The 26,863-nt window shown below is 48.7% G+C and overlaps 1 protein-coding gene across 1 annotated transcript in view; it reads right to left on the reverse strand.

Moving 5' to 3' along the window:
- Positions 1-5,592: 5,592 nt before the first annotated feature.
- Positions 5,593-26,863, reverse strand: part of DCDC2C (doublecortin domain containing 2C) — a 49,312-nt gene continuing 28,041 nt past the window's right edge. The window contains exons 6-11 of the mRNA XM_052644571.1: positions 26,693-26,735; positions 16,203-16,329; positions 13,257-13,357; positions 11,784-11,852; positions 5,963-6,004; positions 5,593-5,661 (exon numbers count right to left, since the gene is read on the reverse strand). Coding sequence (XP_052500531.1) covers positions 5,593-5,661; positions 5,963-6,004; positions 11,784-11,852; positions 13,257-13,357; positions 16,203-16,329; positions 26,693-26,735 — 451 coding nt within the window. The remainder of the gene's footprint in view (positions 5,662-5,962; positions 6,005-11,783; positions 11,853-13,256; positions 13,358-16,202; positions 16,330-26,692; positions 26,736-26,863) is intronic.

Genomic DNA, 26,863 nt, shown 5'->3' on the forward strand with positions numbered 1-26,863 from the left:
GGAGCTCATACTAATAATTCTCATAATTAAAATTAAGTCAGGTCCCTAACCATCATTTCTAACATTGGCATAAATTCAACAAAAGTGTTCGGATGGAGCCCACCATATGAAAAGACAGACCACTTCATCTGTGTCTGTTCTGTTCTCAAACATCAATTCAATACCTCCACTTCAATAATGCAGAGCATTTCACAGAATATATGCCTGCAACTGGGATGAAGATAAAGCATTTTTATTCAACAGTGAACATTTCTCTTTCTGCCTGAATCCAAAGGAATCTCCTATGTATAGAGGAATCCAAGCTTTATTTTTCTGAAGCTGTAATTCTCTAAAACTTTTAGTTCACCAAAGCCCAATTAGCATTGATGACTTATACTTAGCCTTTGAAACTCCACTGCTGCTCAGTGCTAACCTTGCCTCTTAGGGAAGGAATAAAACACTCAGCTGTAGTGACAAAGTGGTATCAAAATAATACAAGGGAAAAAATGGTAAAGATACTGGGCAGGCAACGAATTTCAAAAATCAGTTCATTCGGTCACAAAAATCCTGAGTCAGAGACAACGAGAGATCAAACACTCCCCAGCTTTGTTGGCATTTCTGGCAAAGGGAATTAAGTGAAATCCCTCTGCCGATTGCTTAATAAAGCAGATAACAAGGGTAAGTTACTGTTTTGGATTCTGTGTGCATTGTATTTCAGCAAGATGCTTGAAAGGTGTTTTCATCAGTAGCTGCAGGCAATGGGAAATGCCTCACGTTCTGAGCCCACCACTTGTTAAGTGCGTTCAATCACTTATATGTGATTTATGTCAATTGAGAGAAACTGCTACTTGATTTTTTTTTTAAGGTGTTTTGGTCTTATCACTCATTTTACAGTTGGAAACATATCAAGTCACTTTCCTGATCTGATCTCATCAGCCCACGCAGCCCACGTGAAGCAGAGCTGCACACATTTCTTTCAAAACCCCTCATCCTAGGAGGTTTTGATCCACAGCATTATTTACTGTGGAGTCATAATAACAAGAAAACCAAAATCAAAAAAGAAATAAAAGCACGCAACATTCATCAATGATGGACAATTTCTGTTCTCCACTGCATCCAAATTACCCACAGCGTTCCATTTTTATTCCAATTTTCTTGTTATTATGACTCTACCCAGAGTCATAACGGTTTGCAGTTTTCCATTTTTCAACCACAGGAAGACACTGAAGACTAAGAGCTATGAGAGGACCCGATCTTTCTCATCTCGGATTTTAGTTCTAGGAGGCCCAGGCTTGTTCAGCGAAGAATGTTTTGAACGACACACGCTCCTTGGCAGAGAAGACAGCAGAAGTCACGGCCCGACGGAAGGAACGGCCACCTCGCAGGAAAAAGAGAAGCCGGCACGCAAGAGAGAGCTGCTGAAAACCTGGAAAGCGCGCACACACACACAATAACTTGGGGGTAATCAGGGGAAAATGACAAGAGGGAAGTAGCATGCATATTTGCCAAAAGAAAAGGGCGTTAAAGTGTAATTGACGAGTTTTTTGGAAGAGGCACCTCATGAGTTGATTAGAGACATGGCTTTAGGGAAAGAGTGGACGATCAGGCCAGAAGCGGAAACTTAGAAGTTACACTTCTTCAGGGGAAGGATGGGGAATCTGCCTTTCCCTGAAAGGAAGAGAGGACGCGGGGAGGGAAGCCGCCATCAGCGTCCTCCACGAGGCTGACACTGCACGCTCACAGACGGCACGGCCAGGCCATCTGAAGATGCCCCTTTTTCTCACCTGGGCACTGCTTCTGAAAGTGAAAGTGAAGTCGCTCAGTCGTGTCCAACTCTTTGTGACCCCGTGGACTGTAGCCCACCAGGCTCCTCCGTCCATGGGATTCTCCAGGCAAGAATACTGGAGTGGGTTGTCATCTCCTACTCCAGGGGATCTTCCCAACCCAGGGATCGAACCCAGGTCTCCTGCATTGCAGGCAGACGTTTTAACCTCTGAGGCGCCAGGGAAGCCTTAGTTCAACACTATCAACAGCACTATTAACAGAACATTCTTGGACAAGAAGATTAAGCTCTGAGGTTCATTGCACGTGCAGAATCCAAGCCTTGCCCCTGACGAGCTTACATTAATTCCAGCCTAGGGCAATAACCTCGGAGAAGGTTCTTGCCTGGAGAATCCCAGGGACGGGGGAGCCTGGTGGGCTGCCGTCTATGGGGTCGCACAGAGTCAGACACAACTGAACTGACTTAGCAGCAGGGCAATAACCTACAGACAAAATGACCCTCCGTGCTGCCTTGTCAAATCAGACACCAGACAGCAGAGTCTCAGTTTAGGCTTGTGTTCTAAATGTTCCAATTTATAAACATCAAGATTTTAACAGAACAAAGCAACACCCAAATGTGCATTATTTTTAAGTTTACATGTGTCCCAGGGAATAAATTTAAACAGATGTGAGCTCTATTTATGTGTTACTGGGTACTGTTTCTCTCTTGCTTTTCCAATGGGCTAAATTACAAATGCGTTAAAGTCAGACAAAATCTGCTATTTTCCATCACGGTGACAGCACTTAATGCTCCAGAGGTTTTGAGGTCTGGTCCAGCCTTGCCTTTAACACTCATCTGAAGAGACTTCAACTTGATCTAATCATACATAGTGAAAGCGAAACTCACTCAGTCGTGTCTGACTCTTTGCGACTCCATGGACTGTACAGTGAATGGAATTCTCCAGGCTGGAATACTGGAGTGGGTAGCCATTCCCTTTTCCAGGGGATCTTCCCAACCCAGGGATCAAAGGTCTCCTGCACTGCAGGTGGATCCTCTACCAGCGGAGCCCCCAGGGAAGCCCGGACACATAACGAGGTCATAGAACATACCAACTGCGCCTCTGCATCTCATGTTTTATGAGACAAAACATCTCATAAATCAAGGAATATGTGTGTTAAAAATCTTACCTAGGAAGTGTTTTGTGACGGATAGCACACTTATTATCAAAGTTTACTTGATTTCTGAGGCCTTTGGAAAACTTTTCACAACTATCATTTTGTCTCCTTACACGCTTCGCACCTAGAAGCTGCCACTGAGGCAGCCAGCCTGGATGCCTGTCGGCCCAGAGCGCTCATGTGTTCTGATCACGCCCCACGAAGGGGAGACAAACCAGACCACCGACCTGCACGGCAGGGCGCCCGAGTGCCCTTTGCCGGGTTTGGCTTCAGTGATTATCAGCTGACGCAGGACGGACCAGAGTGATTTCACATCTATTTAAGGTTTTAAACTTTAGTTTCCATTTTTAATGTATTACTGGATAAACGATTCTATCCATTTAGAGTTGACCCTTGGAGGAGGGCTCGGGGGGTCAGTCCTGATGCAGATAAAAATCCGAGCGTAACTAGCAGTTGGCCCTCCACATAGGGGGTCCCTCCCCATCCAAGGGTCCATACCTGCAGCCCCACCCGGGGCTCCTGCAGTGGGGCGATATTTACTGCTGAACAGACTCGCATGTAAATAGACCCCTGCAGTTCAAGGGTCGACTGTACTTCCCTAAGACTCTCAACATTTCTTTATAAGCACAAATATATCCAGTGAGAAATCAATAAAATACTTATTCCAGTAAAAGAGAAGTAAAACTGCTGGCGTGAAATTAACTGATCAAAACAAATGACACCCAAGAGGATACCCAAGATGTGAAACTAACGTTGTTCTGGAAGAATTCCATACAAGCGCCTGATTCGTCTGTCATTTTTGTGGGGCCGGGGTATTCTTTTTATATGAATGGCAGCTTTGCTCAAAATGTTTGCATTTATTCCAAATAAATAAAATCACCATTCTGAAGTATATTGAAAAAAAAAAAGTAAATTCTGATAATATCCTCAGTACTGATTCATAGTACTTGTTAAAATAATACGTTTCTATTATCAGCAGAGTCATGGTTCCTTTCATATGCTACATAAAAAAATAAGTGGAAAATAGTCTTAAGAATATACACAAAAGTGAAAACAGATTCTAAACAGGAATTCAATGTTTTCATTTCTTTCTTATTTGTATCTGCTAATAATTCTACAAGAACACTGAACTGCTTATAATTTGGTAAAGTATTCTTAATTTTAAAACATGAGATAGCAGAGAAGAAGTTTTGATTTAAAAATACAATTAATGCTAACTATGAGTAAGGCACTGTATGTGCCAGATGCTGACAAAAATGAAAATATAAAGTCAAATACCCACTTCTAAGGACTTGAAACCTCTGCTAGAAACCGTGATGAGACTGGAGAATAACAGTAATAACTGCTATAATTAACTCTCAGCCCACTGTGTAAGGCTTTTTAAGAATAATTCTAATCTCCATACTGACTTCACAGGTTAGACATTCCCAGCTTTACAAACAAAGACGCTGGGGCTCAGGGAAGTGAAATTGTGTTCACGACACAGTTTATACATGTTCAAGGTCTGCATTCTTCATCCACTGTGTTTGGCTAAACATACTGATTAAAAGAGCAAGTAATAGCTACATCTAATGAATGGTAGATTTCCCAGAGAATCACCGGACACTGAAGGCCAAGTGGATGTGACTTCAGTTTTTGGGGATATCTGGGCAAAGACACAATGTGATCTTTTCTGCACAGGCTGGTCACTGAGGGGTCTTCCCTAAGGACATTCCGAAGGACAGAATGCTGGATAAAACTGGTCACACTGCTTTTAAGGAGAAGGCTAAGAGAAGGAAAACCCAGTGCCCACTTTCCAAATGGAAACGTGTGCTTTCATTATTTAGCTTCAGTAGAAATCGCACAATCCTCATTTTAAACATAAATATACTTTTCGAGAACTTTCAAATCCCCTGTCACAGTTGATTCTTTCGAGGAAAGTAAACCTGTAAATGTACGATAATCGTCGATGAATGAATGGGGTTCAGAGAGGTAAAATTACTCAACAAAGGACACTTGCAAATTCACAGGCGCACTAAGACGGGAGTCTGGCGCCCTCTCACTCGGCTGCTCGCAGGAACTTGTTCACACGAGGAACCGCAGCTTGCGTGCGCCCTCTCCCCTGAAGCTGTCAGGATCCTCCCACAATTCGCTATTTCTACTCATATACATGGAAAGCGTAGCATCGAGCATACTTTATCCACATAGTCACTAATCCCGGAGGTTGATTTGGTGATAAACTGCTGAAGAACAGACTTGCAGCAGAGGAAGCTGAGACTCTGAAATGTCAAGGGGTCCCAAGGTCACACGCGGTGAGTGATGGATGAGCTGATGTGATGTCAAAGTTCAGGTGGCTTCCAGGTGCTGGTTTTGATTAGGCACCTTCCCAAATATTAGTATTTATGGCCCAGGTATTTTTTTTATGGAGTGATGAGACTAAGTGAACTTAGGAATAAGTAAATAAATTCTTACATACTCAGACAAAAATCATTATGATCATGTAATCATTTAACAAATAACGAGGAGACCTTGACTCTACCTAGGACACTGTACTGGAGAGGAACGCCATGGAGCCGGACGCGCCATCGCCCGCCACGGGGGGGCCAGCTGCTCGGCCAGAGCCCTGCCTTCCCAGGGGCCATGAGCCTCATGGTTTGGGAGCCTGTCCTCCCCTGATGTCCCCAGCCTGTGACTCGTTCATCCTGAGCCTGACAGCGTGGAGCATTCCTGGCTCCCTGGACAACCCCGGGGGGTGTCTCCAGGTGCCTGAAGGCAGATAACTCGGGGTTAGGGGAGGCGTCTCCTGATACATGACCCTAAAGGAGTCTTCCCTCCCCTGTTTTTTATCTGCTTTTACAGTGGATCCATCCACCTGCTTGAAATGTCTTCACATTTCCTTTCCTCTGAGTTGGTTTTCTGCCTCTAGGGAACAGCTATGGTGGATGATGGAGACACAGACATTATGTTTCTAACAAGCACCTGACAAGGTTTGGGAATCCTTTGATTATCTAGTTAGGTCTGTCTTCAGAATAGGAAACACAAAGCTACAGAATCTGTTGGTACAAACCTTCCTTTCATTATCTTCATAAAGCTTTTCTTCTTCTTTTTCCTATTGTTAAAAAAATAAATATAGCAATCAACTATCCGCAAGAAGGATATTGTCAAATACACCCTTAATCTCCCGGACTCCTCTCACCCTCCCGGCTGGGCCAGATTCTCTCCTGTCACAAGTATCCCTCAGGGGTTGGGTCTAGGCCTTGACCATCCAGGCTACCACTGCTGGGATCCTCTTTCCCTTCTGTTTGGTCAGGCACTACCCCTTCCCCACTGTAAGCTCAGTTTTGTGTGCACCTTACTACATGTTTTTACACAAAATACAGACTATTATATGGCCAGTCGCACCTTGATTTTTTTCGCCTAGTGCTCTGGAGCCCCCACGCTCAGCACACACGTGCCTCATTGTTCCCACAGCCGCAGTGTTTTCCATTGTATGGAAGAAGCATAAATTAATCAACCAACCCCAAAGGATGAATTTCTCATTTGTTTCTATTTCTGAGCATATTATATCTGTGGGCTTTATTTATATCTGTGGGATATTTCTAGCTATGGGAATGATGGTTTAAAAACATGTGCAGAGTTAATTTTTATAGGAAGAGCAAAATTCCCGTCCCAAAAGGCTGCACCATCTACCTTTGACCCTGTTAAGAAGCAGTTCAACCCCCCTGTATCATCCCAGCCCTGGAAACTGTCAACCTGATTTTTAAAATAAACTCACCATCTCTTGTTTGTATTTCTTTAAGTAGGAATAACATTGATATATTTTCTTACATCTTTCGTTGATTTGTATTCTTCTCTGTGAAATTCCTGTCTCATTTACCTTTCTTTTATGGGATTATATTAATGACTAAATGAACTCTTTGTAAATTAAGAAAATTTGCCTTGCAAATAGTTTCTTCCATATTTTGGCTGACTTTTGACTTTAAGGTATTTTCCGAAGAGGATTCAATCTTCACCTACAGAAAGGTCAAGGCTTTGGTGACTTCTCAAGACGCAGTCTCTGGAGACTCCCTGCGTGTCCGGCTTCATTTTCAGCTCTCTCTGTTGGGAATCACTTCTTGGTCCCAGCTTGGCCACAGCCCTGCCTCTAGGCCAGCTACACAATAGGCCTCTACTGTGCTCAAGGTTCTTGGTCAGATTCAAGGCCAGTTGCTCCTGCGTGCCGGGCGCGGTGAGCGTTGTTAAGAATATAGTAAAATAAAGTCTTTCTTCACAAAACTTACTCTGTCAGAGGACACAGGAGAAGCGCTCAAATAACTCGAAGAAGAGCCAACCTGTGGTCCAGATGGTGTAAGAAATACGAACGGAACGCCACTGGGGTCGCGGAGGAAGAGCCACCACCTCTTTCTGAAGGATCCAGAAAGCTTAATGAGGGTGCTGGTTTTAGTAAGGAGCCTGGAGGGCGGGAGAAACTTGAAATGGCAGTGATGAGGTTGTTGTTCAGATACGACTTGTCCAGCTCTTTGTGATCCATGGGCTGCAGCACGCCAGGCCTCCCTGTCCTTCAGCAACTCCCGGCGCTTGCGCAAACTCACGTCCATCGAGCAGGTGATGCCATCCAGCCATCTCATCCTCTGTCATCCCCTTCTCCTCCTGCCTTCAATCTTTCCCAGCATCGGGGTCTTTTCCAACGAGTTGGCTCTTTGAATCAAGTGGCCAAAAGGCGGTAGAAAGTGCCAGAATAACCTCCATGGAGAGCACCCAAAGTATTAACGTCAACCTGTCTCCCTCCCCACTCCATGGATACACAAAATTATCCAGGACATGTTTAAACAGATAACCTTTTTGAAGGCAGGAAAAACTTTTAAAAAATCAATTAAAAGGTTGCTAACCCATATCTCAGAGTTAGACATAAAGGCTTAGAGTCCCAGAGGCTGGACAACTCCTTTGCAAACCTGCCTGCAGACCACTCTGAACTCTTCCCAGGGTGCAGAATTGCTGCCAGGCCAGAGAGCCCTAAACACATGGTCTGTGACTTCATCTTCACATTCCTTTGGAAGGGGACTGAATCTTTGCTAAACTTTTAGACAATGCTTTACAAACTCAGCAGGCAGTGCTCGTTAAGAAGTCCTGCTTGCATGTGAAATGCCCTACAATGGATGGATCCAAACAAATCAGCCACGAGCAGAACGGGAGAGACTGCAGCCCACCTCGATTCTGACAGTTCTCAAGCACCCAGTTTAATTAAAAACATGTGTCAGGAACACAGCTTGAACTAGATAAAGGGGGAAAGTACACACATCATCTTTATAAATTCACAGAATATATTAGCTAACTAACATTGATAAGATCCCAACTTTTTAAGAAGGAAAATATTTTTGAAGTGTCAGGTGTGGGCAAAGTTGTCCTGACTGTAACTAACATATTTAAAGTGTCCTAAGGATGCAGCTGTGCTACACTGCAAATGCACTTCACACCCCTGAGCTCAATGGTCTGATGAATTAAGCACAAAATAAACAGAACAGCGAGTCTCACGCTGTATATTAATATGCTTTATCCTAAAAACTTTCAAAATGAAACAGAAACCCTCGTGATCCAACATCAGAAACATAATATGTATTTCTAAATATTGTTCATCAGTTCAGTTCAGTCACTCAGTCGTGTCCAACTCTTTGTGACCCCATGGACTGCAGCCCTCCAGGCTTCCTGTCCATCACTAACTCCTGGAGCTTACTCAAATTCATGTCCATCACATCGGGGATGCCATCCAACCATCTCATCCTCCGTCATCCCCTTCTCCTCCTGCCCCCAATCCCTCCCAGCATCAGGGTCTTTTCCAATGAGTCAGTTCCTTGCATCAGGTGGCCAAGGTATTGGAGTTTCAGCTTCAACATCAGTCCTTCCAATGAATATTCAAGACTGATCTCCTTTAGGATGGACTGGTTGGATCTCCTTGCAGTCCAAGGGACCCTCAAGAGTCTTCTCCAACACCACAGGTCAAAAGCATCAATTCTTCAGCACTCACCTTTCTTTTTAGTCCAACTCTCACATCCATACATGACCACTGGAAAAACCATAGGTTTGACTAGACGGACCTTTGTTGGTAAAGTAATGTCTCTGCTTTTTAATATGCTATCTAGGTTGATCATAGCTTTTCTTGTGTTTTGTTCATAACAATATGCTATCCTACAGCTTAGCACGGTCACTACCATTTTACCCCAGGATCACACAGTTCGGTTTAAGCAACTGAGTCACAGGCAAGGTGAAGCAATTCCATAGAATTTATGAAGCACCTACTGTGCATAAGACACTGTCCTAGACTCCACACAGGATGCATATCAGCCCCTCAGGATTTCACAATCAGTTTGGGGAGGGTGATCAGGCCAGAAGCCACATGCCTAAGGAACCTATATATCCAACGTCGAATAAACATCACAAGGTCGATTTTTCAAATGAACAAATAAACGCAGTGCCAAGAGAAACCCCAGTCCGCTGAGAGCACGTAGGTCACGCAGCCTCCCGGCCAGGAAGTGTGGAGTATCACTTCTTTTCATTAGCGTTACCAGCTACTGCAGTGCTTATACAATGCTTGCTCTCCTTGTGATCCCATAAGAACATGGGCTAGATTTCAGGGCTGACAACCTTCAATCTCAGAGGCCTTTCACACCAGTGGGGTTCTTGATCATCTCGTGCTGGAGCCGAGACGAGTCGTGAGCACCCGACAGGACTGAAGCATCCGCAGCCTCGCACACGAGGAAGCCAGCACCCAGCGCCACAGAGCGCCCATCCTGGAAGCCCGGTGCGCGGAGTGGGCCCTCCGAGGGGCGGGACGAAGCCAGCCCGCTCCCTGGGGAGGAGGAGAGACCGACTCTAGAGCGTTTGAAACAGGGTTCAGAGCCCAGCACCCTGCTTCCTGACTGCCGGCGTGGTAGACTCGCTCACATCTCCGTCTCGCTGGGTTTGATTCTATAAAGTGGGGCTGGTGCCACCTGGAAGAGTCACGTGTGGCTGAGGTGGGATGCGAGTCCCAGCACCGTGCCCGCCCCCCCGACAGAGCTCCATGGAGATGCGTCGGCCCCATCCAGCCCTTCTGCCTGACTTAAGTCATCCTGTTTGGGCTCCTTATCACCTTCCTGCCCCAAAGCTCAGGTCCTTAGCCCAGATATGAACAAACGAGGTGCTTGTATTTGCCATTACTCCAGTGATATTGCTGGCACTGAGAAAGTCACTTTGATACGTGCTAAGCAATTGTCTCCTGCCTGAAGTCAGCGGCTAATACCCGCTGGCCAGAGGAGATATATCTACAGAACAAGTCAGTAAGGCAGAGATGGATTCCGACAGTGTGCAGACCTCCAGGCGACGGTACAAACTCAGTGCAGATGAAACACGGATGCCGCGTTCCCATTAAACCACGACATCCCGTTACTCCGCGACTGGATCCTAACAGCGCCCTTTCCTCCAGGGCCCCAAGGCAAGCAGGAGACCCTTGGCCCCTGGTCACCCAGTGCCCTGGGACCAAAGCCCTCCCACCCCAGACACAGCCTTATACTCGTCACCCACCGTGAACATCCTCGTAAACACCCCCCACCTGCATCTGAAAGCCTTCCCTAAGTGTCTGGACATAGCGTGTCTTTCCCTGAATGCTGCCTCCTGGTCAGAAAGTTAAGACTGTAAGGAAGGAAAAAGGATCATTTGAAAGATTATTCCCTCTAGCCATCTGTTTCAGATCATAAACTTGCTCAGGTTGAAAAACCTGAACCAGCTTCCTGAGGACCCATGTCCTTTCCCACAAACACCCCTTTCCATGACGTGCAAGAACCAGGGGCTGACTCTGGCTCCAGCACCTCGCAGTCCCCCACCTTGGAGTCACTGCTCCCCCTTCCCGCGCGTGGAGCCTGGACACTGCGGGGCCAGTTTCAGAGCAGGAGACGGTCACCTGCAGGGCCATACTGAGGACTGGCTCATATTCTGTCATCAGAACACACTTGGACGCTATACCCCGCGTGTGTTACACAACCTCCTGCCTGGGACCAAGAATTTAAGAAGCCACCTTAAAAAAAAAATCTAGGGATAGAATGTTTAAAACAACTTCCCAAAATCTGTTTCTCAGCTCCATGCACTGTACATTTAAAGGGAATTTTGTCTTGAATGTTCTCACTGCACACACACGTCTCTGTTGATCAGCTAGATTATGGTGACCATTTCAGAGTCGAAAACAATCAAATTGTTCACCTTAAAAATAGACAGTCTTTAGTTGTCAAATATATCTCGATTAAAAAAGTTAAAATAGAAGGGCATCAGTTTTGTTTTCCCAGTACACACATTTCATACAGATCAGTCACATAATCTCATCACTTACTACAGGAAGAAACAGGCTTCGTGCACCGATGGCAGATCTGAAGCATCTGGATGGGAAAGAGAGAAAACCCAAGCCAGGCAGAGCGTGCTGAGCGAGCTCATGCTGCCACTGCAGAGCCTGTGCCACACGCAACCTCAGCCAAGACTTGTTACACCACACGGACACCCCGCAAAACCGACGCCCCAGGGTCCTCAGAACAACGGAGCCTCCCCTCCCCTTCCCCCCTTCTAAAGACGCATCTTGAGGGTCGTTGGGGGAAAAGCTCTTCAGTCTGTGACCGGAAATACAGCAAAGGGCAATTAGGATCAGTGTGGAACCATGAACAGTACGTGTAGTTTCTGACACACAAGAGACCTGGGTGGGTACAGCCTGCCCGGAAGACACACACTCTGGTCCAACGATTCTACCCTGGGGAGACTTGGCTCTCCGACCCTTGCCCATCCAATGGGCGCTCCACTCAGCATGTTACAAGGATGAAGAGGTGCCGTAGACTCAGGCTAGGCGGTATGAAACGAACGTTGAATTAACTCACCCTGTTGCCTTCAAAATCAGACGTGTGTCTGTGTGTCTCTTCAGCATCTTTGACGATCTCGGCTGGTCTCTGGGGAGAAAATACACCACACGCTGGGTTTAGTCACAGTCAACCAGCGTCACGGTCCTTCCAAGCTGCAAAGAGCGGGTGAAGCCCTGTGACCTCCTGACGCTTGTATGGGCAGAGATGAAAGCCACCCTTTATCCCACAGAGGTTTCTTCACACCCAGGATGGAATCTGCTCTGAGTTTTTACCTTTGGCTGTGCCAGAGAATGCCAACCTCTGTAATAAAATTGCTGGGGAAAAATGTTAAGAAACACTGCAAATGCCCTTTGGGTCAAAAGGAGAGACTGGTCACTGCAGACCCTCTGCAATTCCCAGGGTACCCGTGGGGACCCCGAACAGCACGCTCCTCTGGGTCCAAGAGACTGCTTGGCCCTGCTCGATCCAAGGCCGTGGGCACACTGCTCTGTGTGGGCACCTTCCTGGTGGTCAAGGCTTGTTGGCAAAAGGCAACAAGCTGCTGCAGTTGATGCCCTGGGGCCCCTCTTCACTCTGAAAATCGTGTATTCTGGGGTCAAAATCAAAGGCTCCCACCAGAGATTCTGGGGCAGATGAGGGCCTCCCAAAGTCTGCCAGCCAGGAGACTCCAACCCCTGGTGCTCCCACGACCTCAGAGGCAGAAAGGGCACGTGGTCAAGTGCACACTGGCCTTTGAGGCCTCTGCCTGGACACGTCGTGTGTCATCAGGGATGACAGCTCATGTAGCCACACCTGACTTAAAGTGAGGGGACAAGTGACCCAACTGACGCTCGTGCTGAGCCCTGAGGGCCCGACAGCTCCTGCCAGCTGATCCTGGATGGGCAGCCCTTGGCTTCTGCTCTTGTGCAGGAGCCTGGCCTCGAAGTCAGCCCCTCGGCCAGCTCATCTGTCCGCTCTTCTCCTCCGGGGGCCACGCAGGGCTTCCCTGGATGGGACACTTCCACGTGCACGACGTCACCCGGTGCCCGTGCGGACTGGCTCGGTGATGCCCCCTCACCGCAGGGACAGGAGGCTGAGGCTGGAGAGCCAGAAGCTAGGAAGGGACAGATCCCTGGTTCCCGACCACAAGGTCTGAAGACATCACTCATCCCGTCTCTCCGCCAGTGATTCCTAGAAGCCTCCTACCTGCCAGGCCCCCTGCTGGGAACAGGGGCTACACAAGCAAGCAACGCAGACCATTCCACTGGTGTGGAGCTTGCAGCTTAGCGGGGAAAAGACAGGAGCCAAAAAACGACAAGGCGGGGCATGCAGTCACAAGCCTAGACGGCTGACCAGAGGGTCCTGGTAGCAGGAGATTCTTGGGGGATGAGCAGGCAAATGTGAGGCACAGGATCTGAAGGGTGTTAACCGCAGGGGGCAAAGAACATTCTAGAGGGGCCAGGGAGAGCTTGGGGGAGGGGCCGGGATGCAGGTGGGGGAAGGGCCACCCACCCTGTCCACAGGCAGCTCCAAGTGCACGTCTGGGGCCTCCTTGACTTCCGGGGCTTCTTGGGTCTCCTGGTTAGGAGTCTGCGCTTTAAACACGTCACCATCTGCAGGAAAATAACACAGTGGCTTCAAGCGGATGTGCATTGGGCCTTTTCTGACCCAAACCAGAGTTTCAGCTCAGCTTTCTCAGAGCCTCCTGTGTCACTGTCGGGCCGCCTGGTTCAGGGACCACAGCCCTGCACACCACCTCCGTTTCCCCACTGCCCCGATTCTGCTTTAGGCCAGGTGCTGGGCTTGGTGTCCCTCGACATCCACACTGTGTCCACAAAGGTCCCGGGCCCTGGGAGTCCAGGTCAGCCCTGTGTCCCACCCCTCATGGGCCTCAGGCCAGAGACAAGCACAGTGAGTGTGCGACGCGTGTGTGTCCGGCTCATTCAGCTAGAAACAGACGCGAAGAAGCTGCCAGACATCAGCATCAGACTTTAAGGACACGCAGATGTACGCCTTCAAAACATATTCAGGAACTGGGTTTAACCAGGCAGGGGTTGAAGCTGTATATTTGAGCCACTCAACTGAATTGGCAGATAAAATCATGTAATGAGCATTACAATGGGATGAGTTAAAAGCTTACAAAATCCCAAGACTCTTGAAAAGCTTATCCTCACCCTGATCAAAAGCAACGGACGACAGCAAAGAGAAAGAAGTGGCCCAGGCAGTTCCTCCAACATCCAAGGAGACGCAGACGCGGCCGCCGACGGGCTCGTGATCCAGAGTGGGGGGCTGTGATCGCAGCCCATCCCATTCCTTGGTCGAGAGTCCTGGACCCTCCCCCACGGGCCCGTTCTTGCCCTCTCCAGCCCCCGGCCGAGAAGAGCCACCCCCACACCCTGGGCTGGAGGATGACGTGCAGAAGAGGAGAGGAAAGAGGCAAGACCCACTGTGTCCCAGAGGTTCCTCTAGCTGTGCCTTTGATATTAACACTCATGGCAGTCCTCACACAGACCCAGAGGGCCCCCTGCAGACACAGAGTGTTCCCAGGCCCCCGCTCCAGCAGGGTGACAGCCTAGGACACCACACTCCTCCCAGAGGGAGAGCATGCTTTGCGCCTGGCCACCCGGGCCACACCCACAGGGTATGTCTTCCCAAGAAAGGCTTTACTCAGTGGTTAAATTTTCTATTGCCACTAATAATATTACAGAGTTTCGGGTCACAAAGGTTCAACAGGCTCAGTTGATGGCTTCAGAGGGTGGTTCAGTTCAGGATGACCTCGGTGCTCGTGCATCTGCCTGGCCTGCCAGGCTGCAAGCTCCGTGGATGGAAAGAGTGTGTCTGGACACCCCTGCATGTCCAGACCAGAGCCTGGTGCGCTGCAGGACGATGCCTTGTCCTGGGATGGGGAGCACGGGGGCGGTGGCGGGGGGACAGCCAGAGGAAAACGTCAGGGAAACAGCCAACACTATAGCTTGAAGCAAACACAGGCAGCTAAGAAGCAGCGAGCAAAGAGGAGAAAACCGAAGTCATTTTGTGTGGTACCGAGAGCTGAGGGAGAGGACAGCTTTAAGAGAAAGGACTTTCGAACTTGTCAGATGCTGTGGAGAAGGCAAGGGGGACCCCTGCCCCCAGCCACTCTCTTCTCTCTCCATAGCCAGCCACAGGACTGGGTCTCCGAAGCATCCATCACACCTACAGGGAACACGGGCACAGAAGCACCTTCCTCAGCGCCCGGACCCCCGTCAAAGCTAATATCGGTAGTAACAGGAGCACGAATAATACTAGTAATGATAGTGTTAACAGGAATAGTAATACTCATAATAGTAGTAACAATAGCACTAATAACAGTAGTAACAGCAGTGCTAACAGTAATAGTACAGTAATACCAGTGACAGCAATACCAGTAGTGCTAACAACAGTAGTAACAGTGGCCCGAGTAATAGTGGGGCCAGCAGTGCTGACAGTGGTAGGAACAGTAATACCAAGAATAGTAGTAACAGCAGCAGTAGTAACAGTCACGCTAACAATGGTAGTAACCGTAGCACTAATAATGGTAGTGCTAATAATGGTAGTATCAGCAGCACTAACAGTAACAGCAGTAATGACAGTAGTAACAGGCCAGTAGTAGTAGTAAAAATAGCACCAGTGACAGTCCTAACAGTAGTGCTGACAGTAACAGTAATACTAACAGTAGCACTAACAATAGTGGTACCAGTAGTACTAACAGTGGTAGTAACAGTACTACTAATAACAGTAGTAGCAGTAGCAGTAATGACCGTAGTAACAGTCGTGCTAACGGCAGTAGTAACAGGCCAGTAGCAGCAGCAACAGCAGCGCCGGTAACCGCCGCCGCAGTCGCACCGCCAGGAACCCCGATGGTGGCGCTGACGGAGGGGTAGCCCCCCGCGGGACCCCGGTCCCCCTGCTGGTACTATCGGCAGTGATACCGAGGGTACCAGCGGTTGTAGTTTTGGAATAGCGCTAAAAATAGGAGTGGGACTGCAGGAGTATCTTTTAAATTATCTGCTTTAGAATCACTTCTGAAATTTAGTCTTTTAAAGTCTCTCACACTCCAAACGGTTCAGACGGCTTTTACGCTCACATTTCCCTCAAAAGGCTGACACGCTTGCTGGTTGTTTTCTGTGTCAATGGCCCTTCAGGGAAAACATGCCCACCCTGATGTCCAGACAGACGACGGAATGAGTTCTAAGTCCTGTGTTCATCTTGGGCTTCCTGATAGGAGAAGCCCACGGTCCTCAGCCGTGGAATTTTGCTTTTTCACTCCCCTCACCACAGCCCCACCGCTAACCGATGTCTTAATAAATCGGACAGTTAGTCAGGATTTTAAATCAGATCGTTGTCAGTCACATCTCTGCAGGATGAAATTGGTCTGGAAAAGCACGTTCTCATCCCGGCAGCATTCTGAATTGCCGGCAGCCGCACGGAATTTCACCTTACCTGCCCCACTCTGGATTAAAGGTTCTGCCTTTGGTTTCTGTTTTCCTTCTTTGGCATAAAACACAGAATCCTGTGCTTCGGGTGAAACGCTGTCCTGTTTATGAGCGTCTTTCACTTTGGGATCCTCCTAAGGTACAAACGAAGAATAAAAAGCACGTTAGCGTGGATGTGTGCACGCCATCTAATCGGTTATTCTGATAAGAGCCGGGGAAAGTGCACGCCCCTCAGGTGATTTGTGGGAGAGGACCCAGGCACCTCCAAGAGGCCCCCCTTCTCACTCCATCTGGACCATGCCGTCGCTACATTTCTCTTCTGTAAAGTGGTGAAAAGACTCTCCCTCCTCCGAGGAACACCAGGGGCAGCACCTCGACGGGAAGGGAAGTGGTTCTCTGCCCAGATGAAGGGGCTGTGCGCCTGTGGGAGGAAGGCCTGTGTGGGGTGGGGGGCAGGTCTGTAGGGGTCACTGGGGCTCTAGAGACACTCCTGCTAGCCTCCGAAAAAGTGCTTCAGCAACAACCACCAAATGGCCGCCACTGGACCCTCAGGGCAGGATGTAGCACCTCTAATAAAAAAAAAAAATGCCTGGGAGGTGTGTTCAGGTTACAACTGAGGGGAACTCAGATTTCTAAAAAAAAAAAACCCAAAAAACTATAAACTATAATAACAAAGCATAACCAGATCACAGTGTGAGATGAGCTAATTCTGAGCACCATTCCAATCCTACCCCATCTTTACATACAAACCACCTTTTTTAGTTCTCCGTTATTCCTTCTTTACTGAAGTATTTGGAAGTGAAGACAGTATTTGTATAGTGAAAACTATCAAATAGATACTTCCTGTGAGTTCTCTATGTCACTTAAGAAAATGTCAAACTAGAACCATGAACTTGCACCATTTATATATGAAACTATCTGTGTATTACGCAGTACCAAGGGTTTCTTCCTTGTGGAAATTACAGTGCGAAAATAGTCCTTCAGCCACATATAGGCACCATGCAAAATCTTTCTACCTATTTTGGGAGGCTCTCCTGCAAGCTGAAACTGTGTTCATAAGTATAGGAGGCAAGGCCTTGGCAGAGTTGGTTTTAGAAACAGAAAATGGTACATGATGTTTGTGTCTTGGAGGCAGCTAGAGGCTAGGATTTAGAAAACTTGCTTGGTTCTTCCTGGCGTGACTCACACCTCCTTGTCACAGGCGTTTTCCATCTTTGGCCTCTAAGATAAAGACACCATATACTGAGCTTATTATCTCTGAAATAGCACTCCAAGCACAGTGACAAGGAACTATTCCCCCCACCCCCTCATCACAAGGGCACGAAAGTAGAGACGATGCTGGACAAACAGTGCAGAGCAAGGCACACCCGTCGCGGTCAGACGCCTGCTCCCGGCACCCCAGGAGTTCCCAGGGCAGCGGGGCGGCCGGCGAAGGCGGACACACACCCTGTTCACACCACTGGGTGTTTCCTGACGATAGAAACAGAAGCCCTGGCAGGACCGCGGGATGGTCACCCCGCTCAAGAAACAGGCCTGGGCACAGACTTCTAGCTAATCCACCATCCACGCGCCAATCTGGTCTCCATACCACGACATGCTCCGTGGACCCTGACTCGACTGCAGACCCAGCCCAGGAAAACAACAACATATTTACACAACTCTGCTTTCAAGTTCCTTCATCTTTCTTCCTATTAAAAATATTTTTGGAAAATAAACCTGAGGCAAACTGAGTTTATTACTCTGTGGTGTTTTGAGAAATAATATTATCCTGCAGAGCTGCCATCAGGCAGTCCAGAGAATTCCATGGACTGTTCAGGCCAGAACACTGGAGTGGGGAGCCGTTCCCTCCTCCAGGGGATCTTCCCAACCCAGGGATCGAACCCAGGTCTCCACATTGCAGGCGGCTTCTTTCCCATCTGAGCCGCCAGGGAAGCCCATGAATGGTGGGGTGGGTAGCCTATCCCTTCTCCAGGGGACCTTCCTGACCCAGGAATCGAACTGGGGTCCTCCTGCGTTGCAGGCAGATTCTTTACCAGCTGAGCTACCAGGGAAGCCCCAAAGTGAAAGCATTAGTCGCTCAGTCGTGTCCAACTCTTTGCGCCCCATGGACTGTAGCCCACCAGGCCCCTCTGTCCATGGGATTCTCCAGGCTGGAACACTGGAGTGGGTTGCCATTTCCTTCTCCAAGGGATCTTCCTGACCCAGAAATTAAACCCGGGTCTCCTGCATTGCCGGCAGATTCTTAACCTACTGAGCTATGAGGGAAGCCCTCCTATTGAAAGCATTTTGGGAAAATAAGCCTGAGGAACACTGCGCTTACTACCGTGCGGTGTTTTGAGAAGTAATATTTTCCTGCAGAGCTGCCATACCCAATCCAGCTGTTTTAATGCCACTGTAACGGGTCATCCAACACGTGAAACACAGCCTCCGAAGGTCACCTGGGACGAACGAGACCGGGACTGACTGACGAGCGTGACAACTAATTCAGGGGCAATCTGTCCTCGGGGGAAAACAACACGCCTCCTGGAACAAGGCATTTCTCTGGCTCCCCACTGAATGTCCTGGTTCCGAAGCGGGTCAAGACCTTCCATCGACAAACCAGTCTCGGCTCTGAGCATTGCTAACATAAAAGACTCGCTAACATCTGAACCTGAGCGTTGCATCCCCAGGCTGCCGGAAGACGGCAACAAGCACTGCCTGACTGTCCTGTGACGCTGTGTGGACCTGACCTTGTCAGCCTGCAAATGTCAGCTCCAGAGCATTGATCTCACGCTGAACTTCGCAGTCGGGGCCTGGTTATTAAAGTGCGGGTGTCGGGCGCCCACACACACTCACACTTGGGTTCCAGTGCTGTGCTCGGTTCTTCTATTTGCTTACCAACACTTGGGTTTTATGGCCAAAGAGAAACAGGTAATATTAACATTCTGATTGTGGATATGATATAAATACAATGCTCAGTAACTGTTTACCAATATTTCATGGAGACTTGCACCATATAATCTCATTTTAGTATACAAACCCGATTTTAAGTGTTTGTTAAATTAACCACACTTCTCTGGAAGGTAACAGATACCGTCTTCGGAAGACACATGCCTGTGTCCTAAGTCATTCAGTGGTGTCTGATTCTTTGTGACCCTATGGAACGTAGCCTGCCAGGCTTCTCTGTCCTTGGGATTCTCCAGGCAGGCATACTGGAGTGGGCTGCCATGTTCCCCTTCAGGGGATCTCCCCGACCCAGGGACTGAACCCGTGTCTCTGTCTCCTGCACAGTAAATGCAGGTGCTACAAAACTGAATTTGCTGTAACAAAATCGGAGTGGCTGCCTTCAGTCACTTTCACTGGACTAACAGAGTCATGGTTCAAGTTAATTGGACCATTTAAGGCATTGGCAGGCTCCTAAGACTTCGTGGTGGTCCAGCGGCTAAGAATCCGCCTGCGAAAGCAGGGGACACAGGTTCAGTCGCTGGTCTGGGAAGATTCTACATGTTGTGGGGAAGACGAAGCCCAAGCGCCACAACTGCTGAAGCCCATGGACTTCTAGAGCTGTGCTCTGCAGCGAGAGAAGCCGCTGCAACGGGAAGCCAAGCACCCGATCGAGAGCAGCCCTTGTTCACCGCAACTAGAGAAAGCCCACACCAGCAACCAAAGATAAAACCAATTTTAAAAAAAGAGTTAAGGTATCGGCAGGGTCCTAAGGACATATTTTCAAATGTTCAAATATCTGCCTCGGACAGTAAGTGAACTAAGCCAATCAAATGAGGCAGGCTGTGTCCCAAGTGTGGTTCAATCAGTTCAAGTGTGTTAATTATGATTTTTTTTGCCATTCTCTCAGAAATAGGCATTTTTAACAGTGCAATTTAAAATTCCACTAAATTAAGATAAACTCTTGTTCTCAACGGAAATCAAGATATAAGAAGCAAACAGCTTTGCTCTTCAATTTTTTTTTAATACTCTGTTAAGGTATCTACATTAGCCTAAATTAGAAATTTATGCCCTTGGAAGCAAGTTTGATGCCAGGAATCCTGTGGGAGGGAATAAGAATGAAAGGGGGGAATCGGCTTTCACCGATGGAAACCTTGAGAGGTCAGTGGTGATAAGTCTCACCACTGGTCACCAGAGCCAGGATTCCAACTGAGGAGGACATCAGAGTCCAGAACACTCGCTCTTAAAGCCTCGGGCATCCCCTGGGTGGGAGTCCTTGGCTATAAGAAAGGAAGTCTGTTGTCATAATATGTGGAGAAGGTCTCACCCACTTCCTGGGCACCCAATTAGATCCAGAGCAGGTTCATCTTTTTCCTCATTAAAGAATCCACATGGACAACCCCAGACAAACACAGGAGCAGGCTTGCCCTCTGCGGCAGATCACACAGAATTCTGTTTGACATCAACAATACTTTGTGGGGAGTTCAGGGTTTCTGAGCGCAAGCCACTCGTTCTCCTTGCTTGGCCCTGTAGTAAGCTTTTCTCTGATCAAAACAAAACCAAAACAATGCTTTTCTGCACAGATATCATCTCACACCGCCCCTCCCCTCTCGTGTGGCAGACGTGGTCATGTGGAGCAAAGCACCTCCTCACACACCAACACCTGCCTCCTCCCTCCCCAGGGGCCCAGGCCTCAGCCCCTGACCGCCGTCCACCACCGCTGCCCTGGGAGCCTGAAGTCACTCCTGACTCCTCCCACTTCCTCTCACTCCCCGGTCAGCTGGGCATGCCCACGTTCCTTCCCACGGTTTTCCTTCCCATTTTACTGAATCGAGATGCCAAAAATCGGTAAGACACATGGTTCTTTCCTGTGTCACTAATTAAGGAGTTAAGCTGCCACTTAAGCCATGTTGAGGTGCTTCCTTATTACCCAGAAGTTCTTTCCTCTACATCCTGAAAAAAAGCCCTTTAGGAACTATTTAGACATAGATAATTATCAATACCACGTGGAGGGAAGCAGTGTGTGTGGGCACGCTTACTTATGTCTGACTATTTGCAGCCCCATGGACTGTAGCCCGCCAGGCTCCTCTGTCCATAGCATTCTCCAGGCAAGAATACTGATGTGGGTAGACATGCCCTTCTCCAGGGGATGTTCCCGACCCAGGGATCAAACTTGAGTCTCCCGTGTTGCAGGCAGGTTCTTCACCACCTGAGCCACCAGGGAAGCCCAAAGGAAAACAGGAGCTGATAACCAGTACCATCTTTCAGAAGTGGGGACATGGCCGTAGACGGCCCCCAGCCCAGTGGACCCTCCAGCTAAATGCAGCCTCGTAAGTACCTGGTGGAACCAACCCAAGACCCACTTGGCCAACCCACAGAATCTAGAGAAATAATGAATCACTGTCATTGTAAGTGAAAGTCGTTCAGTAGTGTCCGACTCTTTGCGACCCCATGGATTATACAGTCCACGGAATTCTCCAGACCGGAATACTGAAGTGGGTAGCTTTTCCCTTACTCCAGGGGATCTTCCCAACCCAGGGATTGAACCCAGGTCTCCCACATTGCAGGCGGGTTCTTTTCCAGCTGAGCCACAAGGGAAGCCCAGAGGCTGGCTTGTCAAGAGTCGTCATAAGCTCCTCGGTTTTTAGATGATGGCTGTTTGCATAGTAACAGGTTATTAAAACTGGTAGCTCAGCTACGTATGGGTCGTCTCCCTTTTCTGCGTCCATAAACGGATTGGCTGTTGTTTTACAAAAGCATATGGAATTGAAGAACATAAAAAGCAAATGCATAGAAGTCCACTTCAATTCTGAATCACAGCAGAATCATCTCGAGGACATTTACACAGCAATTAAGATCACCGTGCGCAGTGCCAGCCAAGCACCCAACTGGGAAGACAGTAAAGCGAGCGGCTGTGGTCAAGTTCACCGTGAAAACAAATGAACCTGCAACACGACGGCCAAGAGGCATCAGCCTAAGACGCACGCCGTCTCGGAGCCAGGAAGACGGGACACAGCAGGTCTCAGACCCAACTGCTGCCCCTCGTGCCGTCGGCTGGGGGGCCCGGCGGCCTCGGGACGGGCCTCTCCTCTGCTATTTCTACTCAGGCTGCAGCTTCAGTCCGTACATTGGGTTCTGTCGCTAGCAGTGATTCTCGAGTGCGTGTCTGTTCATTTCACTTTGCTGCTGAGGTCAGGAGCCCCATGAATACAGGTGTCTCACCTGCCCTCCCAACCCGCGTCCTGCACCCCACTTTCCCTCACAGGCACTGTGTCCTCCCGACTCTTTGGGGCCGCGCTGATGGAGAGACATGGGTGCATTTGAAAGTCAAAGGGGTGACTGGCTGCCCTCCTGGAACTGTCGATGGAGGGAGGGCTGATGCTGGTGGAATCGGGGATGACAGCAGGCTTGGGCTAGACCAGAGAAAGAGTCCATTTCCCGGGTGAGGACAGTCACAACCACTGTGGTCCCCACGTCACGATCACTGTGGGCCCCGCGTCACGACCTGCGTCACGATCGCTGTGGGCCCCGCGTCACGGCCGCTTCACGCTCTTGCACTCCACTGGCAGACACTCACACGCGGCTCATCTGTTATCTCCAGCACATGAAGCTTTGCCCGGCCACCAGACACGTATAAATTCATCACCAGATGCCCATGTTCAAGTCTGACAGTCTGTGGGTGGAGAACTCTGTGTGTTTTTGAGATTGTTCAATGAGGGGTCAGGAAGACCTCGTACCGTAGGTCATTTAAAAACACACCTGCAGGACTTCGCTGGTGGTGCAGTGGATAAGAGTCTGCCTGCCAACGCAGGCAACCCGAGTGTGATCCCTTGTCCGGGAAGATTTTACAGCCCGCAGAGCAACGAAGGCAGCAAGCTGCAGCTCCTGGAGCCTGTGTGCCTAGAGCCCGGGCTCTGCGGGCGGAGAAGCCCCTGCGATGAGAAGCTACTCGCCGCAGCTAGAGGGAGCCCACACCCAGCAGCGGAGACTGGGCACAACCAGAAATAAATGATTTTTAAAAAATCAAACGCACTAAAACAAAACACACACGTGCAGACATAGACCACACGATTCAGCAGTCCCACTCCCGGGCACACATCCAGAGAAAACACTAATTTGAAAAGATACACACACTCCAATGTTCGCAGCAGCACTATTTACAGTAGTCAAGACATGGAGGAAGTCTAAGCGTCCATCAGCAGATGAATGGATTAAGAACAACGTGGTATAATGGAACAATATGGATGGAGATTTTCAGATTATCAGATTATCAGATTATTATGATTATCATTATCGTGTGGAACAAACATACAGAACATTGTCACATTATCAGAGGTTATCCTATTGAGGTAAGTCAGAGAAAGACAAATATCATATGATATCGTTGATATGTGGAAACTTTAAAAAATGATGCAAATTGACTCATTTGCAAAACAGAAATAGACTCACAAGCATAGAAAACAAACTCATGGTTACCAGAGGGGATACGAGGAGGGAAGGATAAACCAGCCGTTTGGGATTAAGATATGATGCTCTGCTCTACAAGACAGATGAACGACGAGCACAGGGGAACACAGCGCCAGACAGTGAGTCCAGCACAGGGAAGTAGCCTCCGTCTCCGGCGATAACCTACTATAGGAAAGAAGCTGAAAAAGAGCATACACACGTATACACATACACACGTATACACGTATACACATACACACGTACACACGTACACACGTACCCACGTACACACGTACCCACGTACCCACGTACACACGTACCCACGTACCCACGTACACGCGTATACACATATACACATACACATGTATACACATACACACGTATACACATACACACGTATACACATACACACGTATACACGTATACACGTGTAACGGGATCGCTCTGCTGTTCCCTTGAAACTAACACAACATGGTAAGTTAACCATACTTCAATTTTTTAAACTGTTTTAAAAAACTGCTTGCAGGTTTAAAAGAAAACTCAGTTCTCAGTCTTACCAACAGCTGCTACTCCGCCCAGCTGACACTCTTAGAATGGGCAGACGACCAAGGGCTTAGGACAGCCCCTCACACGCCGCAGGGCGATGTCCCCACTGAGGGCAGTCCTGGGCTTCCAGGTGGGTTTTTAAATTTCCTCCCCTCACTTTCCAGAAGGATGTTGAGATGGCTCACACAGAAAATAAATGAAAGCTTAATAAGCTAGAAGTGGAAAATTGGGGACAAGTAAATCAGGGAACACATGTATTTAGCCTAAGATAGTTGCCGTGACTAGCCCTAAATCCAGGCTCCTGCAGCCAAAGGGAAGGGGCCAGCATGCAGAGCAGTCCCCATTCTCAGCAACACAGTCCAGTCCTCAGATGGGGCTAGGACCCCCTCGGGGCTCAGTTCTGAGGTTAACGGGCCACGTGGGCCTTTACACAAGAGACGACGGATAACGCAGAGCCCTTGGCAGGTATCTGTATCAGCCTTTGCTAAACCAGTGCCGTTTATTTTCTCCTAAGACTTTTAGTCTTCTATTAATAGAACAAAACGTGCTTGTTGCACGCACAATAGATCTAGTTTTTCTAAAATAACACATTTTTGCATTGCAGTTTATGCCATGTTGGTAATCATTCTGTTTAAAGAGTCCAAAGTATTAAATACCCTCATCGAAACCCATTATCTTTGCAGTGATAGATTTCCAGAAGGGGAAACGAAATGCAGATACGCTGGGAAAAACGTGCTCAATTTTAGACCAATTTTAAATGTATAGTGAAAAGAAAATTGCATCCCTTCCTATAAGGAGCCAAAGCCAAAACAGCAAAACAGTGAGAAGAGGACACAACGAAAGCACGCACTTGCAAACCCGCGTTGCGGGTTCAGCAGGTGGATCCAATCACCTGTGTGCTCAGCGGCATCCAAAACCACAAAGGTGTGGGATTTCAAACTGGCACCGTTCACGCTAAATAAGAGTCATCGCTGAGAATCCAGTGCCCACACGACGTGTGAAATCCCGGGGAAGGCGGCAGAGAATAACCCCGTAGAGCTCAGATCCCGTGCTCTTTCCCTCCCGGGTGACCTGGCCCTTCTGAGTCACAGCCTGAACCTCATTTGCTGAGCTCCACGTGCCGATCGCCCCCTTCCCACCAGGCATCATCCTACTCACACGACTCGTTTATACGAAACGTGTGTTGCAGCTCATGTCCGTGTGCCTGTCCCCACTAGACGGAGCGCACCCCGAGGGCAGAATCATGGCTATCATGTCTGTGTCCTTGGTGATGCTCACCCACTCACCCAGCAGACATTTAACACTCAGTGCAATCCTTAGAGAGAGAGAGACAAAAGTAAGATGACCCTTCAGCTCAAGAAGCTGCCAAAATAACAACAGCATCAAATCAGAGAAAGCTTCACACCAAAAGCCAGACAGCAGACGAGCCCCATTCTGGGCTCATCTCACCTAGGAAGAGATGTGCAAAGCTCCCTAACAACATTTAGCAAAATATACTCAGAAAGTATTTTTTTTCAGCAGTGAGGCTTTTTCAGTGCAGGCCGATTGGGCAAGGATTGTGGCCATGACGTCAATGTGAAGAGGGCCAGTTCAGGGGTGTCATCATTCTGAGCTCCTCCAGGGCAAGTACAGACAGAGTGAGGGCTGGACCCCAAGGCCAGGCTTGCCCCAGGTGAACGCAAGGTGGTCCCGGGGGTACAGAAGCCAGAGCGGCCTGCAGGGAGGTGATAGACGGTGGGTATGAAATTGGAGCTGCGACAGGAGGAGAGCAAACCCTAGGGCTGGCGGCCTGCTATCAGGAAAGAGTAGACTGATAACTCAAGAGCTCCCAAGGCCAGCCACTCCCAGAGGGTGAGGACTCAAGCAGGCCAGCTAGGAAGGAAGGAAGCAGTAGGCATTCAACAGCTTTGTTGAATGAATATTCACACAGCAGAGCCACTGTAGCACGGATTTCATAAGCTGGTCTGGAATATGCGGTCCTCGTATGAACAGGTGGGCCTGTCCAGGTCGCCAAGGTCTGGCCTCCACCTGCCTCCCTTGTCCCGTGCTTTGTGTTGCAATAACAAATTGTGTTTAGATGAACACATACAGACGTGCACACACACACACACACACACACACACACACACACACAAACACACACACTTCCTCCAGCTGTCACGTCTACCTAAAATCCACTCCCAGCTCCCTCCAGGCCAAGCCAGGCTCGCCTTTGCTCCTCCCGGCAGGTCCCGTAAGACCTGTGCATCTTTTTATCTCCGCACTCACTGTGTTCCAGCACTAACCCCTGACGTGCCTCTCAGGCCTGGACTCTGGGCCCCAGGTTCACCCCGATCTCCTGCTCGCCTTGTTCCCAGGAGGGAGCCTGTGCTCAGAAGCTCATTCGACAGGAGCAAAGCCAGCCTGTCCTGCGTCCTTTTTGATGCCAAAGGACACCAGGGTCTTTTGGAGGAGGAAAGCGCCCCACCAGGAGAGCAAACCCAAGGGCTGGCAGCCTGACTTAGAAGAGAACAGACTGATACACTGAAGAGCCCCCCGGGGGTGATTACAGCTGTCCTTTGTCCTTTGTTAAGAAGCACTTACTTTTTTCTTTCTTCGTGAATGCTTCTCCATGTCTGTGTACTTTCTGAAAAACAAAAGAGAATCAAGCTTGAAATGTTTAAAGCTCACCAAAAACATCTGAATTAAAATGTTGACCGCTGCCTCAGCCTCAGGAGACACTGACCGCCACGAGGAAGGAGCTAACTGTCCCAG

The sequence above is a fragment of the Budorcas taxicolor genome, chromosome 8, assembly GCF_023091745.1.
Source record: "Budorcas taxicolor isolate Tak-1 chromosome 8, Takin1.1, whole genome shotgun sequence".
Taxonomy (NCBI): domain Eukaryota; kingdom Metazoa; phylum Chordata; class Mammalia; order Artiodactyla; family Bovidae; genus Budorcas; species Budorcas taxicolor.